This window comes from Phyllostomus hastatus, unplaced genomic scaffold (assembly GCF_019186645.2).
Source record: "Phyllostomus hastatus isolate PE091 unplaced genomic scaffold, TTU_PhHast_1.1 phas_scaffold_317, whole genome shotgun sequence".
NCBI lineage: Eukaryota > Metazoa > Chordata > Mammalia > Chiroptera > Phyllostomidae > Phyllostomus > Phyllostomus hastatus.
In genome coordinates, this window is record NW_025334023.1 from 10,793,335 (window position 1) to 10,818,774 (window position 25,440).

Sequence of the window (25,440 nt, forward strand, 5' to 3'; positions counted from 1 at the left end):
TCGCTCTTGAGTTTTCCACATCCTTTATGGGTACATAGATTTGTTGATTTATATGCTAATATAAATAGCATATATTGTTTACTCTGTGTAACCTTTGGAGGATTACAAATAGAAGCCAAATCAGAGCTTTGAAAACTTTTGTTTTTAGAAGTGCACTTGGTTGTTAAAATAATGTTAAAAATGACAGGCAGATATGTTCTATAACTCAAAGTTTAATAACTAAATTCACCTTTAAAATTATAAGGAAAACTGTTAGAGAACTATCTCACCCCAGACATCTATCTCACTCCAGAAAACAGGAATTCAGAAAGTTCCAAGATTTTAACTGCTTATTAACTACCAACAAAGGTACGAAATTATTGAGATCAATAAATAGTATCCATCAATATTTCTTAGCTTCACATGAGAAAAGGCAAGCTCTCCTCCCTGGCTTTATTTCTCATTCATATATGCAGTATGACGTTAAGATGAAAGATACATGTATCAAAATAATCTTCTTGTATACTTTATGTGCAGTTTATTAGATATCAGTTATATTTCAATATAGCTGCAAGAAACCTCAAATAAAACAAAACCAAACAAAAAGAAATACAAATCCTATGTTATATGTAACGAATAAAGAAATTGCTTCATTTATTTCTTAACAGTTACTCGGGGAACAACAAAGTATCTCTGCAGAGCCTGGCAGCCTAATTGAAACAAATTTTATCTAATTATTACTTTTCCTTTCCTTTCCTTTCTTTCTTTTTTTTTTTTTAGCCTAGATTTAGGTTACTATCTCTACTCATTAAAAAAAAAATAGCTTTTCAGTTTGTGTTATGCTGCAGGTCCAGGGTGGGACCTTTGTGTTTTTAGAATATCATTTTCAGCCTCCAAATCGGATTGTAAAGCTTGGGAAAAGAACTTCAGAGATGAAATATGAGTATCTTTCCTACGTGCCCCAAATAGCGTATTCTAAGGCCGTTTCGAAGTGTCTAAGATTGACAGACAGGATCCGGGCTGGGTGTGGCTGTTTTCAAAAATACAACCCAGAGATCTGAGTGGGCTTCCCAAAGATCTAATTCCTAGGGAAGAGCCTTTCACACACACAACCTCTCAATAAAGACGTTTTCCTAGGGATTCAACTCAAGAAAGCCAGTCTAAGTGTTTTTTTTCTTTTGGTGGATGTAGGAAGCGTGCTGGAGTCGACTCTCCAGCGACTCCTCCCGAGGTTATGGATAAATCCGCCGTTTTTCTCCCCTTTTCAGTTTCGGGAGGAACAGTCGGTTTCAGTAGCTGGACGCGCCCAGATTCTCGGGGGTACCTGACACTCGAGTGGTGGAAGGAATGGGGAGGGGCTAAACTCTCCGCTCCCTTGGACCCCCTAACCCCGGCCGCCAAGGGAGGCGGGAAGAAGGATGATTGACGGAGTCGATCAGTGGCTAGGGGCTCGCAAAGGGAGGGACCAAGGCAGGGACAGTTGAGCTTTCCCCTTTAAACGGGTTGGGTTGGGCCTCGAGAACTGTCTCCGCCAGGCCTACTGGCCTCTCTGAATGGGTTGTTATGGTAACAAACGACCGAACTGTCCCTACGAACGAGCCAATGAGAAGAGCCGTCTTTTCCACGGTATCTTCGAGCCTTAGGTGTTGCGAAAGCACGGGTAGGGGCGCGGAGGAGACGCTGCCCAGACGTTCTGCTGTACAGCCGGAGGAGGGGTTTGTGACGTTACCAGGAGAGCCAATCCCGTCTGTTTTTGTCCAACGGCCCCGCCCTTTTACCGCACATTTCCCCTCCCCTAGCTCATTTCGCACGACGCAGCGGTTGGGAACACAGACATTTTCGGAGCTGTAGCCGCCAGTGCCGGCGCCATTTTGTGTTTGGAGAAAGCGGCCTCTGTGGCGACTGGAAGTGGACGGAGATCACCCGTGAGAGGGCGGCGTGTCATACCCGAGGTCCCCTTTGTGTCGTCCCCTAACCCCCCCTCCGCGGTCAGCATGTGGTGAAGCCGGAGCCGCGAGAGACCCGGGGAGAGGAAGAGGAGTCGGAAGGGAGGCGGGGTGTCGAGAGCGGCTTCAGCTTCAGCTGCGGCGGATCTCGGAGGGGGGCCGCGGCGCAATGTCAGAGCAGACGCCGGCCGAGGCCGGTACTGCGGGGGCCCGGGAGGACGCCTGTCGGGATTATCAGTCGTCACTCGAAGACCTGACCTTCAATAGCAAACCGCACATCAATATGCTGACCATTCTAGCCGAGGAGAACCTGCCCTTCGCCAAGGAGATCGTCTCTCTCATCGAGGCCCAAACCGCCAAGGTTTTTATACACCCCGCAGCCTCCTATTCTTCTAATACTCCCTGATTTTAGTGTCAGCCTCATCCCAGGTCTCGCTTCTATCCGAAGGGGGACAGAGTTCTTCCTCTCCAACCCTCTCCCCCAACTCTGGCTCGGTCTTTGGCCCAGGCTTCGAGCGTGGGCCTCTCTTGGGGGGAGGGAGTGGGGGGGGATAAAGGGTGGAGTCCCACTTCCGCTTACCAACTCCCTATTTAGGCCACCTCATTGTACATCCCGACACACGCTTTGAATAGAGCCCTTTGGGGAGGGGGGAGACTTAAAGGCAGTTTGTGTTGTGGGGAACTAAGAGTTAAAACCATTCTAAGCCCCTGGGAAGGTGGGGAGCGGTTCTTCTCCCACTTTCCCCCAGTATTCTTTTGGGTAATTAATCTGTGGGTTGGAAGGAGGTGAAGGGGGACCTGGGAGCGAGCTGTTGGTGGGTGGGAATAGGGAATTGGCCCCGAGTGGAGCAGCCGCTTGTTAGGAGCCCAACATGGCGCCTGAAAAGCACATGATGCAAAAGGGAAGAGAGAAGAATCCATTGCCTGCCAGCCAGGCAGCTGCTCACACCCGTCAGCCCCATTTTGGGGTGGGGGCGGCTAGATACAACTTTTATTCTCCTATCGGAGTGCTTTATTTGTCCCCCAAAATGGGAAATTGGGGTTGAGGGTGGGGTATGGGTGGGGGGAGGAGATCTTATCCAACCTGTAGGTGGAGAACTGGCCCATTGGGTAACAAGTACTTGTAGTTTTTTTGAAAAGTTCAGTCCCTCCTCTTCCTTCTCTCTTTTTTCCTCCCTTCCCTGATAGTGAAGACGTGCTTTTTCTTCACCCCTTGACAAAAGTGGTCCTCTGCCACCCTCTATTTCCCTGTAGTCCTCCTCTTACGTGGATTCATGTGGGAGTGATATGTCACTTAAGTTACTGTTAACTTGGTTATCATAATGAATTTTAATAGCTTCCCAGCACTACGTTTTAAGTTATTTTTCAAGCTTGTACTTACGGTTTAGTTTTTTTAGTTGTTAGTGATTGAAATTATCAGGATGAGCCTCCTTTTAGCAGAGTGAACCCCTTTTAAAAGGCCACTTTAACAACAACCACCAATATATTGTTTAGAGGCGGTTTCTGTCTAGTGTAAAACTGAGTGGTCTGACTAATAAATGGTTTTGAACTGTGTGACTGGTATTATAAAATTTGTGAATAAAACATATAAAATATGTATTTGTCTTTTTTTATTTACCTTTGTAAGGTGTAGAATCTGCTTCCAAGACTTATTTTTATCTACGTGGTTGTGTGTTTTAAACAAAAGTCTTTAAGTGACTTGGGTTCATTCTTTAGGTTCCATCCACTCTTGGGTAAATCCGTTCACAAGATACACGATTTCAGGTGGTCCTTTCATACCTTAATTTAAAGAGGACAAAAAGTTTTTTTTTTTTTAAGGGCCCAACAAGTTTGTCATGTTCAGTCTGACAGCTAAAATACAAACCTTCGTTCTCCTTTTCCTGTGAATGTCTGTGAAACAGCTATTTTTTTAAAGTATGAGATTTAAAAAGAAAGCATTCCTCATACTCAACATCTTTTTTATTGATACCACAAACATGTTGGACATGAAAACTTAGTTTTTGCCTCGTTGAAGGCTTAACTTGACATTGAATGCCTTTAAAAAAAAAAAGAAACCACTTATGCTTTAAAAAATAACATTGATTTTTAAAATCTAAAAAATCTAATTACCTAGTTTTGGGGGGTGGGGATTACTAATATTCCACAGAGCCTAATGTTTAGTAGCTCAGATTGTCACTCAAACTTTTTTTTTTTTTTTTTGCTGGGTTATAATGGATCCAGAAGATCTTCGAGAAGTGAAAAGTAAATGCTGAATATAGTGATCACATTAAAACTTGTGTTTGTGTATGGATACACAGTGGTGAAAATAGGTGGACTATTTGCTGATAAAAGCTGAAATTTTTTGGCACACGTTTCCTGGTTATTTTTGTAAAGCCAGATTGAGGAAAAGATGTAAAAGTCACTTGGGGGAAATACCTTAATCAGGGTTGGGGTTGAGGGTGAGGGGAGGGATTTTCTGCATTTGGTAGCAAACTGGCTTGGTTTTGTGTTTCTGGAGGTGAATGTTTGTGTCCTTATTCTCTAGCATCTCAGCATTACTAAACTTAAAGATTCACACCTAAATTGACTACATGAGGCAGTAGTTGCGAAAAAATGTTACATACAGGATTCACTTTGCAATAAAAAACTAGCCTACTGAACAGATTTTGGCTTTATAGAAAGCCTGTTATTTTCATAAATACCACAATAACTAAAATGGTGTAAAACATGACATGGTAAGATAAAGACACAGCAACAAAGCATTTGACATGTTGATTCTTAATTTACCCACATGCCGTGGCCTTGTGAAACCCTTTTATTAGATAGCATTACAAAAGAAAATTTTAATACAAGGTTTTTCAAAAGTTTCCTTAGCCACCTTTGGTTGTAGTAAAGGTTATCGGAAACAAGCACTCCTCTACACACTTGTATGGGCAATTGGTTTTGTGAAATGATGGACTTGTGTACTGCAGAACTGTGAGCCTACCCTAGCTACAGGTAGCTATGGGTGTTGTTCAGAGTTAAGATTCCTATACACATGGGGTGGGTAAATGGGGGTGACTTTTTTTTTAAAATCATGGTTGCTCCAGTGGAGTTGGATTTAACACTTAGTGTTTGTGGTGTGTCTTAATGCTGCTCAGCAAGTCTGTGAACCTGCTGATGCTTTCTGGAAACTTGCTGTGCCTTCTAAAAGCCAGTGATGGGTAGGCATTGCAATTGAACTGCGGCAACGTTTGTTTGCTTTGGAAAGGGCCACCTGTATCCGCATCACCATACTGGCTCTGCACAAATTTAGAACCTCTGGTTTGTGCATGTCAGAGGAAAATATTTCGACGGAGAGTCCATGCTGTGAAGAAAATCTTCAGGACAAATCCTGCCTTCCAGAGTCAAGTTCAACCTGATTTACATGACTCAGCGGCTGCTCCATCCAGTTTTTCTTGTATCAGTAATAACTTGCACCTTCCTGCAAGTTTAAAGGTGTTTTTTTTGCCATTAACTTCATGTGTGAAGTATACTTAACTTCTTTGTACATTGGATTATAGATAAGTAATCCTAATGATTTTACAGGTAACAAAAGCTTCATAGACTTTAACATATAAAATATGCTTATGGAAACTAGGGTTTCTGCCAGAAGTCTGAAAACTTCATTGAGTCTAGGTACACCATCATAAGTTAATGTGGATCACAAAGCTTATACTTTAATTGCAGAAAATAGCCCCCCTTATTTTTGGTCACTTAAAATGGGTCTTTACAATACGAACCTCAAACTCCATTGAGCATTAAATGAGCTTACTAGAGATTAAGGTTTTTCTTAATGGTGATTTTGAGCTTATTTTATATGCTCAACTAAAGATCACTGTAAGATGAGTAATTGAACACAAATGTTCCATAAACGTTAATATTTAAAATTACCAGCAAAAAGAGGTCTGTATTATAGGTTTAAAAACTCACTTTTAAAAGTACTTTTTTGGTGGCAATTCATTATACTAAACTTCTCAGTTTCTTTTTATTCAGGCTCCTTCCTCAGAGAAGCTTCCTGTTATGTACCTTATGGATTCTATCGTGAAAAACGTTGGACGAGAGTATCTCACTGCCTTTACTAAAAATCTAGTTGCAACATTTATTTGTGTGTTTGAAAAGGTATATATTGCATTTAGAAACATTTGAATTTTTAAAAGTGTTCCTGATTAAATAAATACTTGCCTTTGTGTTGGGTTTTCTTGGGTGGTAAAATGTTTTATTCTCTTGGACATTTATCAAATACCATGCTAAAGTTAGTGTTTTGTGTTAGATTTTAATGCAGATTTTAGGGGTTTTACATTACCCATTTAAGACTGGACTGCTTTTAGGTGAGCGAAAAGATCTGAAACTATCAAGAGTATTTCAAATTCCATTGTTTACATTCTTGGTGTTAGGTAGGGTGTTAGCTATTTCTATTTGGAAAAAAAGTGTAATCCACCAGTGTCTTTAGACCTGTGATTGATGCCTGAAATTTGTGTGATTTTTTTTTTCTGGAAATGTTTTCTCTTGTTAACTCTGTTCAAGTATGTTTTATATTAATGTTCTAGGCATATGTGAATAGTGGACTTGTTAATTTCCTTAGGTTATATTGGAAATACTTTTTATTCCCTTAGTGTTCAAAGAAAGGCTTATTTGTTTCTATAGCCAGAGATGGAACATTCCTTTGATAACGTTGTATCTGGTAGTTTGGTAAATACAGACATTATGTTGAGGAGGACCAGAGACTTGCTGAATTAAGTCAGGCTTTATCTTACACACATAGTAAAAGAGCATTTATAAGATAACTAAAGTTTAGAGACTCTTTCCTAACATAAAAAAATGTAGTTCTTATATTTTAGATGTACTCATGTTTACAGAGAACCTATAGTTGTTAGACTTGGAGAATTTGGATTAGCTTGAAAGAACTCTTCATTATTAGATTTTATTTGTTTGTTAGAACAGAAAATGTAGTTGTTGCTTGAGTAGTTATTTTTTTCCTTTAAGTTCCTAGAGAAAAGAAATACTAAGTAAGTATATGCAGAAGAAATTTGGAAAACTGTATTTCAGATTGTGTTATGGAGGTTGTTAAAGTGTAACCTTTGCTAAATACTTCTTACCTGAGCCTGTAGCCTTAAGGAGAGGTTCACTTTGCATTATAGAACTTGGAGAGCTAAACTACCCTCTGGGTTTCAGTTTTAGTATGTTCAAATTCATTTTTGTGTTTGGTAGAATAACTTTACTGAATCTAACTAGGCCTTAACACTACAGTTGATGAAAATGACCTTGTAATAAATACAATTATTAAAGACATAGGTATAGTCAAGGCTTTATTATCCTAAAGTTAAATACCTAACTCAGTTTTCCTAAGTACTAGGTTTCTCTGATGGCTAATTTTGAAAACATTTGTTATATCCACCATAAGCATGAGTAGTTATATAAAACTAAAGCTAATCAGTGGATAAGATTTTGAATTTTAATAATTAAGGTGCCTTCCACACCACAAGTATCTTGTTTTTAGGGATCAACCATATTGTATTGCAGAAGATTGATTAGTGATAGAGTTTTGTCTTAATTTTAACTTTGTACTGCCATGTAAGTAAATCAAGAAATTTAAGCCTTGCTCAGGTAAATTGTTTTTGTAGTTGTATGTTTTTGTGAAGAGTAAGAATAACATTAGGAGTACTATATCAAACCTTAACATTTGGAAACACTTGGTACTTTTTGTTTTCAATGAGCCTCTCCTATTTGGTGACAAGCAAGTTCAAGAAAGTCTGTTAGTAATTTGTTCATTTGTCTGATTTTGCCACATTTGCACTCTGGCCAGAAGGTACTTGGAGGTTTTTTTTTTTGAAGGACGTGAGCATCTGCGGTCTGTATCTTTGTCTCAGTAATCTCAAAGCCAAACTTCTTGTAGAATTGCACTCTTGAAAAAGTACAAAGACTTGCCTAGTGGTTTGTTTTCATGAAGGCTAGATGATGACGACTTTTTCTATTTTTTTTTTTTTTGAGGGAGAAATTTATTTTACATTTACAAACCAAATATATCTTAGAGTTTTACTGTTGCATATATTCATGAGTGAGCAGTATGAATGCTATATGTGAAGTACAACAGGGATTGATTTAGCCTTATACTTAATATTTAAAACATTCTATAGTAACTTAACAAGCCATAGAATTGTTCTGTTGTTTTAGGTGGATGAAAATACTAGAAAAAGTTTATTTAAGTTACGTTCTACATGGGATGAAATATTCCCATTGAAGAAACTTTATGCCCTGGATGTCAGAGTCAATTCGTTAGATCCTGCTTGGCCTATTAAACCTCTACCCCCCAATGTGAATACATCTAGCATCCATGTGAATCCTAAATTTTTAAATAAATCGGTAAGTTTTATGTAAATGGTATATAACTAATACTTTTAACTTTCAAGTTTTGAGTTTCCTAAAATTTCTTGCCCGAAATATCAAGAATATCCTGTGCTGCAACAGTTTAAATTTTTTTCCCTTCAGGTTCACAGTGCATTTAAAAATATATTCTTGTTAGGTGTTAACGTAGTATGTTTATTTTGATTTTAAGTTCCTGAACAGTTTTTCTGTGTTCTTTTAAACATGATTGGCTATTTAAAATTATAAAGGATATTGAGATAAGCTGGTAATTTTTAGTTCCCTCTTAGCTCCCGTTTTAGTTGTGATACATAGTTTTTTAAATAATAATTTTCTCTTATAGCCTGAAGAGCCTTCAACACCTGGCACAGTGGTCAGTTCCCCTAGCATCTCCACTCCTCCAATTGTACCTGATATACAAAAGAATCTTACCCAAGAACAACTAATAAGGCAGCAGTTACTGGCAAAACAAAAACAGTTATTAGAACTTCAGCAGAAAAAGCTGGAGCTTGAACTAGAGCAAGCTAAAGCACAATTGGTAAGTAGAGGAAATTTTCACTTTAAATGTTTTAAACATGTCTTCTGATAGAGAACTAATTTTATATTTGAATTTTATTAACATTACTTTTATTAATAGTGTGTTTTCCCATTTTTATTTAACAAATTATGGTTATTTTGTTAGAAAATTTTCATATCCTTATAAAACTCACTTGAATATAAACACTGTTTTCTTTCAAGTACCTTATTTTAAAAAATTATTTTTAAAGATTTTATTTATTTATCTTTAGCGAGGGAAGGGAGGGAGAAAGAGAGAGAAACATTAATGTGCGGTTGCTGGGGGCCATGTCCTACAACCCAGGCACGTGCCCTGACTGGGAATTGAACCTGAGACACTTTGGTTCGCAGCCCGTGCTCAATCCACTGAGCTATGCTAGCCAGGGCAAAAATTTTTTATTTATTGACTTTAGAAAGAGAGAAAGGAAGGGGGAGAGAGAGAGAAACATTGATTTGTTGTCCCACACATTTATGCATTCATTGCTTGATTCGTGTATGTGCCCTGACCTGGGCAGCTTTGGTGTATTAGGATGATACTCTAACCAACTGAGGTGCCCAGCCAGGGTCCTCAAATACTTTTTATTGGATTGCTATCTTCTACGATAACACCTGAGTTTGTTAACAATTACATCATGTGGAGTTAATACCAGACAGATATGGTAGGTATGTAGTGAATGTTTTTACAGTTTTGAATCTTTTATGAGCTTTATGCTTCATGAGCAGAAATCAGGTTCCTGGAAGCCATCAAAGAAAAGCCATTATAAAATTAAGGAGTCCAGGAAGACTACATGTTTATATGCACCAATGACATTATACTAATTTACTTTACTTGGCACTTATTTGAGAATGAGGAGTTTTATAAGTTTATTATCAGTGCCACTTTTGGAGGAACTGAATTTTATAACAATTTAGCTGGGATAATTGACTCTTGTGAATCTGGAGTGCAGTGATTTATTTAGCAGTTTCTTAGCATCAGTCTGGTTCAGAATCCTGAATAATTGGGAAGTGGATATTTTTTCCAGTTTACCCAGAGATTATACTATAAAACCTCAAAGTAAAGTATTAGTAAGAAGTAAGAGGCCATGTAAGTATATGAATTTTCTCTTTTCACTTTAATCTCCATTTAAACATTAGAAGTATACAATGTAAAAACAGCAGTGAATAAATGGATGTATTGAATAAGCATATTCTTTAGGTTTCAATTTCTTAATAAATAGTCTGCACATTTTACAGTATTAACATGAACATTTACTTTGTATTTCAGGCAGTTTCTCTTAGTGTTCAGCAGGAGACATCCAACTTAGGTCCTGGATCTGCACCATCCAAACTACATGTTTCACAAATTCCTCCTATGGCAGTTAAAACTCCCCATCAGGTTCCTATGCAACCTGAGAAAAGCCGTCCAGGTCCATCCTTACAAATTCAGGATTTGAAAGGAACAAACCGGGATCCCCGTCTTAATAGGATGAGTCAACATTCTTCTCATGGAAAAGATCAAAGTCACAGAAAAGAATTCCTGATGAACCCATTAAACCAATCTGATATTAAGACAAGTAAAACTATACCCTCTGAAAAACTAAATTCATCCAAACAAGAAAAAAGTAAATCAGGTGAAAAAACCAAGAAAGAACTTGACCAATTAGATTCTAAATCTAAATCTAAATCTAAATCACCATCACCTTTGAAAAACAAGTTATCCCACACAAAAGACTTGAAAAATCAAGAATCTGAATGCCCAAGGGTGTCTGATATGAGCAAGAGAGATCCAAGATTAAAAAAACACCTTCAGGATAAAACTGATAGCAAAGATGATGATATAAAAGAGAAGAGAAAAACTACAGAAAAAAAGGATAAAGATGAGCATATGAAATCATCTGAACACAGACTGGTTGGAAGTAGAAATAAAATTGTTAATGGCATTGTACAAAAACAGGATACAATAACAGACGAATTGGAGAAACAGGGAACAAAACCAGGGAGATCAAGTACTAGAAAGCGATCAAGATCACGATCACCTAAGTCTCGATCACCAATTATACATTCTCCTAAGAGAAGAGACAGGCGGTCACCCAAACGAAGGCAAAGGAGTATGTCTCCAACCTTGACACCCAAACCTGGAAAGATTCGCCCATCGGGATGTAAGCAGTCACATATGGAAGAATTTATGCCACCTTCCAGGGAAGAAAGAAACGCTAAGAGAAGTACTAAACAGGATATTCGAGATCCAAGACGAATGAAAAAGACTGAAGAGGACCGACCACAAGAAATTGCAAATCAGCATTCTACAAAATCAGGCACTGAACCAAAAGAGAATGTAGAAAATTGGCAAAGTTCCAAGTCTACCAAAAGATGGAAATCTGGTTGGGAAGAAAATAAAAGGTAGGATGTTCACATTTTTTAATCAAGTAGAATAATATGTATATTTTAAAATATAGTGCTAACTTAAAAATTGGATAATGTTCACTGGGTGCTAAAATTGGTGCTTTATTTTTCCATTTAATTCTTAAACCCCCATTATAGGTTGAATACCATTGTTATTCCTATTTTACAGATAAGGATGGTGAAGTTTAGAAAGGTTAATCTACCAAAGGCTGCACATCTAGGACAAGGAAGAATTTTGAGTTTATATCTGATTTTCCTAACTGCAAATTTGTGCTTTTAATCATTTAATTAGCTTTTATGATGACTTATATTCACTTTAACCAGATCCTTTGAAAAGGATTCCTAAGTATGGTCCTGAGTATTAAGAAAAGTTTATGAAATAACATAACTGCTTTTATGGTTTGCAGCATACAACAGGGTGATGAACATAGTAAATCTCCTCATCAAAGACATAGGGAAAGCTGGCCAAGCACTAAAGGAATCTTGTCACCTCGAGCCCCAAAGCAGCAGCATCGATTAAGTGTAGATGCCAATCTTCAGATTCCTAAAGAGTTAACTCTTGCAAGCAAAAGAGAATTACTTCAAAAGGTAGTTATCATGATCCCATGTAATCATTATTCCCTTTTTCTAAGTATTTTTGTAAGTACTGTTTACATTTAAAATACTTGGTTTCCTTTTATTACCCCATGCAGACGAGTGAACGTTTAGCATCTGGTGAAATTACACAGGATGAGTTCCTTCTTGTTGTGCATCAAATTCGACAGCTATTTCAGTATCAAGAAGGTAAACATAGATGCAATGTACGCGATAGTCCTACAGAAGAAAATAAAGGTGGATTAAAAAAGAAACCTCTCTTATCTGATGCTGAATTAACCTACTATGAACATAAAGCAAAACTGAAAAGGACACAGGTTCAGCATTCATTTCCAAGACTTGATCTCTTAGATCCTGATATTTTTGACTACCCTTTGACTGATGCCTTGTTGTCTGGAATAGAATGTGAGCCATCCAAAAGTAAACATGCAAGTAGGAATAGTGGAGCACAGTTTGACAGAAAAGAACAATTTAGTGAAAGAGCAAGACGTCTTTCTCCTATATCTGGGAGTCGTACTTATGCTGAGAATCTTTCACCCCATGAGGGCCGGAGAAGACATGACGAGCAAGTCTCTGCTAAAGGTAGAAAGTTAAATCAGATTATGCCTATTGAATCACCCAGCAGTGAAGGGAAAATGAACAAGCTAAGGGGATGGATTTTTGTGACCGTTCAGACAACCTTTTTCTGTTTTGATTTGTTTTTCCCTCACAGAAGGGAAGAGAGCTAATACTTTAAAAAGCAATTCTGTGTCAGGTACTTTACTAGGTTCTTTACATATGTAATCTTAATTTAATCCTCACAATAACCCAATGAAATATATATTACCCCATTTTACAGATAGGAAATAGGACTAGAGAGGTTAAATAACTTGGTCTCAAAATCAAGGAATTAGTAAGTTGACAGAAGGGGGATGGATCTTTTTTACCCAGGTGTGTCTGACTCTGGAGGGCATCCTTTTACCTGTTGTTTGGTGCTGTCTTTTTTCCTCCCCTCTAAGTGAGATAGTTATGGATATTTTTGGATAAACATTTACATGAATATAGAAAGTCTGTAAGATAATTTTATATAAATTCAGATTCAGAGAAAATAATTTTTTTTTCTTTTTAAAAGGTGTACGAGAAGAGCAGAGATCACCATTCAATGATCGTTTTCCACTTAAGCGACCTAGATATGACGATTCAGATAAACCATTTGTAGATAGCCCAGCATCACGATTTGCCGGCCTTGATACAAATCAGCGACTTACAGCTTTAGCTGAAGACAGACCATTATTTGATGGACCTAGTAGGCCATCAGTAACCAGAGATGGCCCAACCAAGATGATTTTTGAAGGACCTAATAAATTAAGCCCTAGAATTGATGGACCTCCTACACCAGGTTCTCTTCGGTTTGATGGGTCACCTGGACAGATGGGGGGAGGTGGCCCTTTGAGATTTGAAGGACCACAAAGTCAGCTAGGAGGCGGGTGTCCTTTGAGATTTGAAGGTCCTCCAGGACCAGTAGGGACACCTTTGCGGTTTGAGGGGCCAATTGGTCAAGGAGGTGGAGGTGGTTTTCGGTTTGAAGGTTCCCCTGGTCTGAGGTTTGAGGGATCTACAGGTAGTCTAAGATTTGAAGGACCAGGGGGCCAGCCTGTGGGTGGTCTCAGGTTTGAGGGACACCGGGGTCAACCTGTGGGTGGTCTAAGGTTTGAGGGACCTCATGGTCAACCTGTGGGTGGACTTAGATTTGATAATCCCCGAGGTCAGCCTATAGGTGGACTTAGATTTGAGGGGGGTCATGGTCCATCAGGACCTGCAATTAGGTTTGATGGACCCCATGGTCAGCCAGCAGGTGGGATCAGATTTGAGGGTCCTTTGCTACAGCAGGGAGTTGGGATGAGGTTTGATGGCCCCCATGGTCAGTCAGTAGCTGGTCTGAGGTTTGAAGGACAACATAATCAACTTGGTGGGAACCTTAGGTTTGAGGGTCCACATGGTCAACCAGGAGTAGGGATCAGGTTTGAGGGACCTTTAGTCCAACAAGGAGGTGGAATGAGGTTTGAGGGTCCTGTGCCAGGAGGTGGCCTGAGAATTGAAGGGCCTCTGGGTCAAGGTGGTCCAAGATTTGATGGTTGTCATGCTTTAAGGTTTGATGGGCAGCCCGGTCAGCCATCACTCTTACCAAGATTTGATGGACTACATGGTCAACCAGGTCCTAGATTTGAAAGGACTGGTCAGCCAGGCCCACAGAGATTTGATGGACCACCTGGACAGCAGGTTCAACCAAGATTTGATGGTGTTCCTCAAAGATTTGATGGTCCACAACACCAGCAAGCATCAAGGTTTGATATTCCCCTTGGTCTTCAAGGAGCACGATTTGACAATCATCCTTCACAAAGGCTTGAATCAGTTTCTTTCAACCAGACTGGTCCATATAACGATCCACCTGGCAATGCTTTTAATGCTCCATCCCAAGGACTGCAGTTCCAAAGACATGAACAAATATTTGATTCACCTCAAGGACCAAATTTTAATGGACCACATGGCCCTGGAAACCAGAGTTTCTCCAATCCCCTTAACAGAGCGTCTGGACACTATTTTGATGAAAAAAATCTTCAGAGTTCTCAATTTGGAAATTTTGGTAATTTACCTGCTCCGATAACTGTAGGAAATATTCAGGGATCTCAACAGGTAAGTCTTTTGCAGTTACAGCAAAATTATGTTTTGTGGAGATAACCATTTTTAATGATTCTAGAGTTTGAGGAAGGTTTTCAGGAGATAGTTTATTCTACAGATTGGAATATTTTTAATGTATTTCAAACTAGGGAAGTGGAAAGAAAGTCTTGGGGCTGAAATTTGCAATTTCAATCCAAAAATGGATTTTTCACTCAGTATCTAGGAGAAATCTCCCCCCACTCCCACCCCTGTCTCCCCTCTTTCTCTCACACACTTTTTTTTTTTAGTAGACTTTATTTTTTAAAGGAGCTTTAGGTTCACAGTAAAATTCTGCTGTGAGGTACAGATATTTGCTATATACCTCTTGCCTTCACACATGTGGATCCTCCCCATTATGGTTTTTTGTTCTTTATTATGTATACATACCACTGAAAGTTCACATGGATACTGAACAAGGTTTATGAATGGATATTTGTTTACATGCCAGCAACATTTAGAAGTCTTACCTCACTCTGGAGTACAAATACAGTATTTGTATGCCTATACAGTACTTTTTTCATGACTATTTTACTTTGCAACATTCCCTTGATGTTTTTTACAATCTACTTTGTAACCCAAAGTATAATGGCCAAGCAAGATGAAGTTCAGATTGCTAATTAAAACAAGCTTTTGACACAGGTCACATCTCTGGATGTCAGTTCTCCTATTTATAAGAGAAAGCACTAGCAAGGTAAAGTGATTTGTGTAAGGTTACACAGCTAGTTGGTGGCTATCTTATGTTTGCATTGTGATGTCTTAAAGTGATATCTTAAATTTTTCAAAGAGGCTTCACATCCAATCTCAGTTCTTTATAATTTTATGAAACAGATTCAGAAGGGTATTATTGTTCATTTTTGTAGCAAGTCTACAATTGAAGGGACCAGTCAGGTTATACTTGTAAATCTTTATTGTAGAAACCAAACCTTAATGATATCCGTGACTATTTGTATGTGGTTAGGATGTTAAAGTCTTACTTAAAATATGGAAAGGATGTTCATAAAACTAAGGTTTCTCTTAAAGGTTCTGACTGGTGTTGCTCAGCCAGTATCGTTTGGCCAAGGACAACAATTTTTACCAGTTCATCCACAAAATCTTGGAGCGTTTGTTCAGAATCCTTCAGGTATGTACTTTCTGAACTTTTTGTTTTTCAAAAGACAAATACTTAATGTTTTTTTTGAATAGCTACCTTATCAATTTTAAAAAATGACAATGTTGAGAAGGGCATATATGATTTTGAGAAAATTAATCTGGCTGGAATGTTTTGTTTTCTTTCTGGGTTTACATTGTTGATGTGTGTTCACATTGTTTCTGTTTACAACTAGAGATCCATTAAAAATAAGAGGAGTGAAACCTATTGGGTGCAAGCTGGAAAGTGGGATAGGAGTGTAATACTTATGCTGAAATGAAATAAATGACAAATCTCAGAAATCTGTTATTTGATATTTTGAGTTTTTGTTTTGTGTGTATGTGTGTGATAATCCAATAACCATTAAGTAAATACAGGGTACATTGCCTTATAAAGTTGATCTGTTCATGTGTTTTTTATGGGCACTCAAATAATAATTATATCCAACATGTTAAAAGAGTAGAAAAAACTTCTGTGATTCTCTAGCTAGCTCCCTGATAAGCGCCTTTGTTACTGTGTGGTGAAGCATAACAATATTGTTATGAATACAATAACAATATTGAATGCAAGGGCTTTAAAATGAATTTTAGTTATAATATGTGAAAAATAGGAAGTGTAAATTATGGTGGTTTATAAAATAACTGCAAAGTTAATGTATTGAAAACCAGCCCCCCAAGTCATAGTGATACTTGCTTTATTTTTGAATCTTCAGAAACATACTCCAGTATAGCAGTATTCAGTTTCCAAATTTAGGGAGTTGTCTAAAACTTCTGACATAACCAGGAAAGTCCTATCCAAGTTCTAGTTTATGCATTAGATCTTAAACAGTGTCATCATAGGAAATTTATTCAATTAATTTAAAGCTTTTTGTTTTTAATTTCTAGGTTGACCATTAGGATTAGTTAGTTTTTCTTAAAAAAGATTTTATTTATTTTTAGATGGGAAGGGAGAGAGGAAGAGAGGAAGAGAAACATCAATGTGTGGTTGCCTCTAACACGCCCCCTACTGGGGACCTGGCGCACAACCCGGGCATGTGCCCTGACTGGGAATCGAACCAGTGACCCTTTGTTCGCAGACCAGTGCTTAATCCACTGAGCTATACTAGCCAGAGTGGATTAATTAATATTTTTAATGCATGTGGTGTTTTTTTGGGGGGGTGTCATTATAATGAAAGGGAAGGAAGGAATTTGGAATCTAAAGTCATAAGACCAGGCTTAGAATATCTACTTTGCTATTTCATGGATGGGCAGGATATAAGCAAATATGCTCTCTGGGCTTCAGTTTCTTCCTCTGTAGACAGAATTTAATAAAAGGTATTATTTGTTTAGAAAATTTTTTATAAGAGAATCAAATGAGATTGTATATGCAAAAGTACTTTGTAACTTGTAAAGTGCTATATTAATGTACATTTCTTTGGAGGTCAGATTTTCTTGTTGAGTGGAGAATTTCATGTGCATTTGGTGTGCATTTTTTTTTATCAAACAGTGTATATAATGCCAGACACCTCAGTGCATTATAATTATTAATTCATTTAGTTCTCATGACAGCCTTAGATAGGAACAATTACTATTACTACCCTTTTACAGGTGAAGGAAACTAGGGCACATATAAGCAATGTGATCATGTCACACAACTAGAATGTGAGATTTTTAGTTAGAATCCCAGGGAGTCTGGTTCTATAGTTCATGCTTTTGATCACCGAACTTGGCCATCTGCAGGCATGTGAATGGCTGTTTACCACTCTAAGACATATAGATAGCTAATTCTAATGAAATGTAAATGTTAAACTAGTGTGTGAAATGCTATTGTTATTGACTGTCAGGGTTGATTTATTCATTCATATATGTATTCAGACATTTCATTTCAGTAGACATTAATTAAACCTATTGTGTCCAAGCATTGTGCTAAGTGTGAAGAGTATGCAGTGGTTAGGAGCAGGGTGGATGCAAATTGAATTTCTTCTCACAAAGAGGAATTTTTAGTAGTTCACAACTTTTTCTAGAGGTGTAGTGAGATGCATGATGGTGACATACAAATACATTAAAATATTTTTATAGTTGAGTGAGATGATCATAATTATAATTAGATCAGTGCTTAACAAGGTACATAATTGGATTGATTCCTCATCAGTGAGCTTAAGGAGAAGATTGTTATTTATTTAAATTATTGAAGCTTTAATAAGCCTCATACCTGTTTAACAAGAGCCTGAGCTGCTTTGCAAGGGTAATAATTCAGCAAAGGGCAGAGGGCAGGTGTACTCTGAGCCACATGGCTCATCTTCCTGCATTAGTTTCCCTGGGTAGTCATGGCAGTGGGGAGAAGTACTTTTGCTTAGGCTCTGGGTATTTTTTTTCCCCCAGTATGGTTAGAAGATGAGAAAATTAGATGGTTGGAAATAAAGGGTGGTGTGTTGCATTGCATAGAAGGGAGTGTGAATATAAAGTATTAATGTTTTTAGTATTTGTCCTAAAGTATATTAAGATAAAATGTTCATTTTAGGAGGTTTTGAGATAATTTATAGTTATCCTTAACAAGAGTCTGTAAAATTTATTGTTTGATAGACATCTTGAAGAAAACTTTGAAAATGCTTAGTATAATTTATACCTTTAAGTTCTAGTTTCATTTGAAGAGTGTTATTTTTCTTTAAAGGAGCCCTTCCTAAGGCATACCCTGACAATCATCTCAGTCAGGTGGATGTAAATGAATTATTTTCAAAACTGCTTAAAACAGGAATTCTCAAATTGTCCCAGCCTGATTCAGCTACAACACGTAAGTATGTTTCTGTACTTCATTCATCTACACAAAGCTCCATTAAGTTACAAAGATGTATGATATGATATAATGTTATGATAAAAGTTCTGACTTACAATAATTCTTAGATATACTCTTTATTTTTGAAAATCTAATAGAATTGGTTTATAATAATTCTTTTTAAGTTTTCTAAGGTGGAAGTATTTTTGTAGTGGACATTGTTTTAATTGACTAACATTCCTGATGCAGATAATGTGCAGACTTTTTACTAGTTAATCTATATTAGTTTTTAAAAATAATTTGAGTATCGATGAACTAGTTTTGTGAAATTGACTTTTAAAGACCTAATATTTTATCAAAATAATTGTATTAGGTTTCTTGGCCAGTAAATAAATATAAGATTACACACACTGAATAGACAAGATGGGCTTCTCTATTGCTTATAACACTGTAGTATTCCTCTATAAATAATAAATGGAGACTGGTATTGAGAAATTGGTATATATTTTTGTCAATTGAAGAAGTAAATGAAGTTGCTGCGCAGCCTTCCACTGAAGAGGAGGAAGATCAAAATGAAGATCAAGATGTTCCAGATCTTACCAATTTTACAATTGAAGAATTGAAACAGTATGTAATCTAATTTTCTTCCTAATTTTCTAAGATAAAAGGACAGTGACTTTATCAACAGTGGACAGTATTATTAGTGTTATTAATTTTACCCCTCTTACTGTTTTTAAAATTTAGGGAGCCTGGTTTCTTTATTTAATGTTGTAAACTATGCATAACATAAACATTTAGGAAGCCTATTTAAATCTTCTTTTAAAATATGTCTGCTGCACAAATATTTAGGCCTGAAGGCTATCACAAATGTTGTTGTTGTTTTTTGTTTTTTTCCATATCTGTGCTTGGAACAACAAATACAGGGAGTTTAAATATTAGGTATTGATGATCACTCATTTCCATTTTTATTTTAATCATCCCTCAATCCTCATTATTTTTTCTTTATTGATATTCTTACACTTTCATGATAAAGAAAATTAGATTTTTGTAGTCTAGTATTTCAAAAGTTTTTTAAAAAATCAATTTCCACTTTATCAGTAATGCATGTTTATTGTGGACAATAGAAAGTACAAATGAAATCAAGAAAATAAAATTACCTACAATTTCCACTTTGATAAGTGTTACTCTTTGTCCCATATCTTTTCATAAAGTTTTATTGCCTATATTATATTTATAAAAAACATCTAAAGCTACTTTATCAATTCATTTTGTCTTTATGAGTAATTGATTTAAAAATAGAATAGCTAATGTTTTTCACTCTTCTAAAATCAGTATTTTTAAATTAATACTTTCACATAAAGTTTTGTAATGAAAGGCTTATAGGCTTGCTTATAATAAATAATAAAAGATGGCATCCCTTTTCCCTAGTACTACTCTTCACCCAGAGGGAACCATTTTTTAACTTTTTTTTCTATGGTTCCTGGCATTTACTTTTGCATTTTTAAGATACATACACGGTGGTGCGAAAAGAAGTTTACAGTTGTTAGTATGTTAAACACCAAGAGTTTATTCTTGTATTATTAGTTACAGTACTATTTTCCATATGAACAACTGTAAACCTGACTTTGCCTAACCCTGTATTTTTCTGATATATCACATTTAATTTATCATATTTAGAAATCTTGATTTTTTTTTGTCAAAAGATTTTATTTATTTTTAGAGAGATGGGAAGGAAGAGAGAAAGTAAGGGGAGAGAAACATTAATGTGTGGTTGCCTTTCATATTCCCCTACTGGGGACCTCGCCCTCAACCCAGGCATGTTCCCTGACTGGGAATCGAACTGGTGACCCTTTGTTTGCAGGCCAGCAGTCAATACACCGAGCCACACCAGCCAGGGCGAAATCTTGACTTTTTGAGTGTGAAGATTTAGTTATCTCCTTTACTGTTCTGTCAACTTTCTCCCATATAGTTATATAACCACTTTTTCATGAAATCATTCAATATTAATATAACTCTTAAGTATTTTATTTGCTGGTATACAAAGTACTAGTGTACTGTCCTTTGTTTTATTCAACTATTTAAAAATTGTTTGGAGTTTCCCACTGCCCTGCTTGTGAGTTTGCCTGGTCTTACACAATTTATTTCCAAATAGGGAGCCCATAATTTTAAAAAATGATTTGGTGACTTGTTTCCCATTAGTTTTCTAATTTTTCTTTTTAGTAATCTATGCAATCATTATTTCTTCTGTACCTCTTTTCAGTATTCTTTAGATCAGGGTGGAGTGGTTGAGTTACTGAGAGCTTCAAAGATCTGGAGAGGTGAAATCTGATTATTCTGCCATATCCACCTGCTGTGTCCACCTTGATATTGACACTAGTCTTAAGAACAGGCCAACTGTTGCTTTATTAGTTAGTGCATGGTCATTCTGTTTTTAGCCAAAAGGAAGTAAGTAGCTGGGCCAGGTCTGTTAATAGGATAGACTGCATGTGCCAAAATTTACCAAAGTTAAGGAAAAAGGGGGTCACTAATATACATTAGACAATAATAATATTGATCTTTGGGTTTCACCAGCTAGCTCTTGGCTGAAATATTATTTCATCATATAATAATGGCTTCACCATTATTAAAATACAGAAAACTGAAATATTTGTAACTGCCTTTTTTAAAGTTCTTTTAAGCCAAATTATCAAAGCTAAAGATTATTTCTCTTTTTCAAAATAGACGTTATGATAGTGTTATAAATCGACTGTACACTGGTATTCAGTGTTACTCTTGTGGAATGAGATTTACAACATCACAGACAGATGTATATGCAGATCACTTGGACTGGCATTATCGGCAAAACAGAACTGAAAAAGATGTTAGCAGAAAAGTCACTCATAGACGTTGGTACTACAGTTTAACAGTACGTAACACATGTCTCTGAATTGTCTTTTACCCTTTAAATTTTATGATTTTAAAAGTATGTTAGTTTAAATAAGTGCTGAGATCTAACTTTAGAATTTTTTAAATATTTGACCCCTAGTATATAGGAGGTTTTTTAAATAAAAGAAATTAGAACAGTATGTATTTGCTTTTTCTTGACTTTAGAGTAGGACACAGATTTCTTATAGGCCTAAAATTCCAAGTTACTGTGACTGATTTTTTAAAAATATTATACTATATTATACTAATGTTTATCATGTATAAATTAGTAGCTGTTAACTATAGAGGTAATGGAAACTTAATATTAAGGTCTTAATTGTAATTAGTTGCCTTATGTTGTCTATTAGTTATGGGCCTCAAAGAGAAGGCATAATTATGAGTAATATTAAAGTATATTGTAGAAGACTGAACCCTTACCTTTAAATAACATCATATTGAAGATAACTCAGTAAAAGTTTAGGAACAATGAAAATATTCTTCTTAAATCAACTCCTTTTAAGGACTGGATAGAATTTGAGGAAATAGCCGATTTGGAAGAACGTGCAAAGAGCCAGTTTTTTGAAAAGGTGCATGAAGAAGTTGTGCTCAAAACTCAGGAAGCTGCTAAGGAAAAGGAGTTCCAGAGTGTACCTGCAGGGCCAGCTGGAGCAGTTGAAGTAAGAGAATGCTAAATATTTTACCTCTGGTCATGTCGCTTAAGTAAATGATCATAAACATATCGCTTTATTTACATCCTTCTTTCAATGATTTTATGATTTCTTCACTTGATCTTAGCCAGAAGGCCAAAAAGCAATTTTTTTTAAAAAACATCTCTCATAAGCTTTACTCATCAGTTGTACTCGATGATCTGGCTTTGGGTTTTATAACCACTGGAGTTACTGTATCAGTGAACAACAGCAGTGAAATGTTACCTGTTTTTACATGGAAGAATGCAAAATTCTTAGAACTTATTTTGTATCAGTATTACATAGGGAACATTGTTTAAACGTTCAGAAAGCTCAAGTTTCCTTTGCTCATTTAATGTTTATATGTTTTTACTTAATGTATTAGTAAATTTCACTTTATACAATTCTATTTTAGAGTTGTGAAATCTGTCAAGAACAATTTGAACAATACTGGGATGAAGAAGAGGAGGAATGGCATTTAAAAAATGCTATTAGAGTAGATGGAAAGGTAATTTTCAGTTTTTTTAATAAGTTTTAAGATTGCTTTTGGTTTTTGTAGGGGTAACTTACCACATTGACAGAAATGCTGACGGCTCTAATACAAAAGGTTTCTCTGTGTTTGAGCTGGAAAGGATCTTAGCAATCATCTGGTTCTGTACTCATTTTATGTAAGAGGTTGCATAACTAGTTAATGATAAACACAGGACTAGGTCTTAGGAATTTAGTCTTTCTGCCTAACCAGTTTTGATTCTAAATTTTTATTTCATCATCAAAACTGTTAATGTCTTCAAAACCTACTGTGTTATCTACTTAAATGTAGCAAGCTAAGTTTAAAGAGAAATCAGGATGAAAATTTTTTTATCCATATTTGTGACCAAATGATTTTGTTTCCTTTTCTAAGATAGTTATCTTCTGGTTTGATTTAGAAAAGAAAATCTTATTAGAATAGCCACTAGAAATGAATAGACATGTGAATACCTACTTTTTTTCTTTTTGCTTCAGATTTATCATCCATCATGTTATGAAGATTATCAAAATGTAAGTTCTTTTTGGTTACTGATCTTATTTACATTAATAAATTTTATTTTTTGCATCAGAGCAATATTGTTATTTTGAGATACTGAGCTGATTTTGTGTTTTTATACAGCATTTAGGTTCATTAAATATTGGTGCTAGTTATAATCTGATGTAAATTTTGAAATTTCTGCATTCCTTGCATTCCATTCACTTCATTATTGATGATGTCTTTGACTACAGCACTAGTTATAGAAAAATGTGAGGGAAACCGAAAGAGAAGGATCATGATGGGAATAGGTTTCTAGAGTTGTGGGTAGCATTTACTACTTTTTTTCTTAACATACTTCACTCATCCATGTAATATAGGAATAATTTTTAAATGATCACACATGAAATCTGAAAAAGGTATCAATGTGTTTCTCTTAGAAATTCAAATTTTTTTTTGTATAATGACCACTTTTAAAAAAACCAAACAGTGGAACACATTGCCTTTCAAAGAATATTTCTTCCGCCGGTTTAAGAGGCAGTTTGGTAGATACATGTGGGTCATCAGAAGACTAGGCTTTGTAGGATGTTTTGAGGGTTTGTGGAGCTTTTAGAAATCCTCTGAGTGTTTTAAAATTAGGAGTCACAAAAAACCCAGTATTTGTAGGGGGTTACCATCTGTGTGGGGTTAACTATAGAAGCATATCTAATCAACCTCTTTTGGCCTTTTACTGGTTGCTGCTTTTCTTAGCTCATTACTGAGTACATGTTAAATACTTAATAGTCTGTCTTTATGCCATGTTTTGTAGGGAAACAAGCATGTTTGTTTCTTTGTCCATATAAGGGTCTTACAGACTGTCATTTAATATGATACGTTTGAGCTTTAGTCATTACTTATAGGACTTTTCATTTTGTAGACATCTTCATTTGATTGTACACCATCTCCCAGCAAGACACCAGTTGAAAACCCTTTGAACATTATGTTGAACATTGTCAAAAATGAATTGCAGGAACCCTCTGAAAGTCCCAAAGTTAAGGAAGAACAAATCGATACCCCACCAGCGTGTACAGAGGAAAGCATGGCAACACCCACTGAAATTAAAACAGAAAATGATCCAGTTGAGTCAGTTTAAAATAAAATGAGAAAGGTATGTTTTTCTTTTTTAAAAAAGCTGCTGTTGGATCTAGAAGGTGAAAAATTTATGTATATATAGTCATATCTATATAAATTGTGTAGCTGAGGCAGGGCCTTCAGCTATCATTTGGTTAATAAATACATTTTAGTATTTGCATTTCCTACTGCCTGCACAGTTTCAGGTGCTTGTTGTGTGAAAGTTCTGTAGATGTGTGCAAATTTAACAAAATGAAATTGTTATGTGTAAAAATGTACGATTTTCACTTGTGAAACTGTAAATTATAAATAAAAATATTTTTGCTATCCATGGAGTGTAATATTTATGCACACCATCAAATAAAGACAGTGTTTCTGTACTTTTTACTGGGTGACAATGGAATTAAACAGCAACCTCAACATAAGATTTTTTTCCTAGTAGCTCCCATGATTAAGGAGGCAAAGTCTTAAGTTAGTTTTATTCTTCAAAAGGGGGTTGTGAGAGAGCACTGCAGGACTCTTCTCAAATAGAAAAGCCAGATTTGAAATATTTTAAAAAACAAAATAGGACATATTTGCATATATATCTATCTCCAGCTTTAGAGAACCATCCAGATGTCCATTTTTGAAGAGCATCTAATGAAGCAACTTTTATTCTTGAACTTGGACACTGATGCCATCAAACAATTAACAAATATGTTTAAGTACTAAAGGTGATTTCTTTTTAAATGACACTTCAAATTTGTCATAATTTAATGCAGTGAACATACTTCTATTTTAAGTTACAGGGGGATCTGTAAGAATGTTCATTTGAAACATGGTTAACTTTTATCCTTTGTTGGTTTTGACTGAACTAGATGAATACCATGTTAATATCATACATGTAATAAATAGGATGAAGAAACTTTGTTTGTGTCTCTTTATTTCTTAAATGGTTTCAGATTGTGACTTCTTTCACCAGCTTTAAAACATGAAGTGATACTTAATGAGTCAGGCACTCAGAGATGCAACATTAATCTTTTCTGCCATCTTTTGGAGGAGCTAGACATATGTAACAATGAAAATCAGTTTGTTGAATACTGTGTGGTAGGCATCGACAAACATTTTACATGTATTTTCTCTGGTGCTTAAAAATAATCCTACATTGTAAATGGTACAACTTAGAAAGTTGTAGAACTAAAATATGAACCTGGCTGCTAAATTTCTTCAATTTAAAACAGTTCCCTAAGATAAATGCTAGGATAGAAATAGGCACACCAAACTACCTGGAGATGGCTAAGCTAAGTTTTGGGAGATAACTAGGACAGGAGTCCACATTTGTAGGAAGGGGGATATCTATGGAGAATG

The 25,440-nt window shown here is 36.2% G+C and overlaps 1 protein-coding gene across 2 annotated transcripts; it reads left to right on the forward strand.

Annotated features, from left to right (window-relative positions):
* Positions 1 to 1,796: 1,796 nt before the first annotated feature.
* Positions 1,797 to 25,001, forward strand: PCF11 (PCF11 cleavage and polyadenylation factor subunit). Of its 2 annotated transcripts, none has more exons than XM_045817900.1 (16): positions 1,797 to 2,286; positions 5,919 to 6,044; positions 8,097 to 8,285; positions 8,629 to 8,823; positions 10,105 to 11,219; positions 11,630 to 11,810; positions 11,915 to 12,398; positions 12,928 to 14,489; positions 15,534 to 15,633; positions 18,289 to 18,408; positions 18,912 to 19,017; positions 21,112 to 21,295; positions 21,816 to 21,971; positions 22,396 to 22,488; positions 22,983 to 23,018; positions 23,900 to 25,001. In XM_045817900.1, exons 1-16 carry the CDS (start codon positions 2,095 to 2,097, stop codon positions 24,113 to 24,115), a joined length of 5,055 nt encoding a protein of 1,684 aa, XP_045673856.1. In that variant the 5' UTR covers positions 1,797 to 2,094; the 3' UTR covers positions 24,116 to 25,001. The 2 variants fall into 2 exon arrangements, with proteins under 2 accessions (XP_045673856.1, XP_045673857.1); XM_045817901.1 differs by having other exon boundaries at positions 11,915 to 12,005.
* Positions 25,002 to 25,440: the final 439 nt, after the last annotated feature.

Bases quoted from the DNA above. Each gene is read 5' to 3' on its own strand.
- PCF11 (XM_045817900.1), top strand. From the start codon at position 2,095: ATGTCAGAGCAGACGCCGGCCGAGGCCGGTACTGCGGGGGCCCGGGAG. The intron at 18,409-18,911 runs GTAAGTATGTTT...TGTCAATTGAAG, and splicing joins GCCTGATTCAGCTACAACAC to AAGTAAATGAAGTTGCTGCG. The intron at 21,296-21,815 runs GTACGTAACACA...ACTCCTTTTAAG, and splicing joins GTTGGTACTACAGTTTAACA to GACTGGATAGAATTTGAGGA.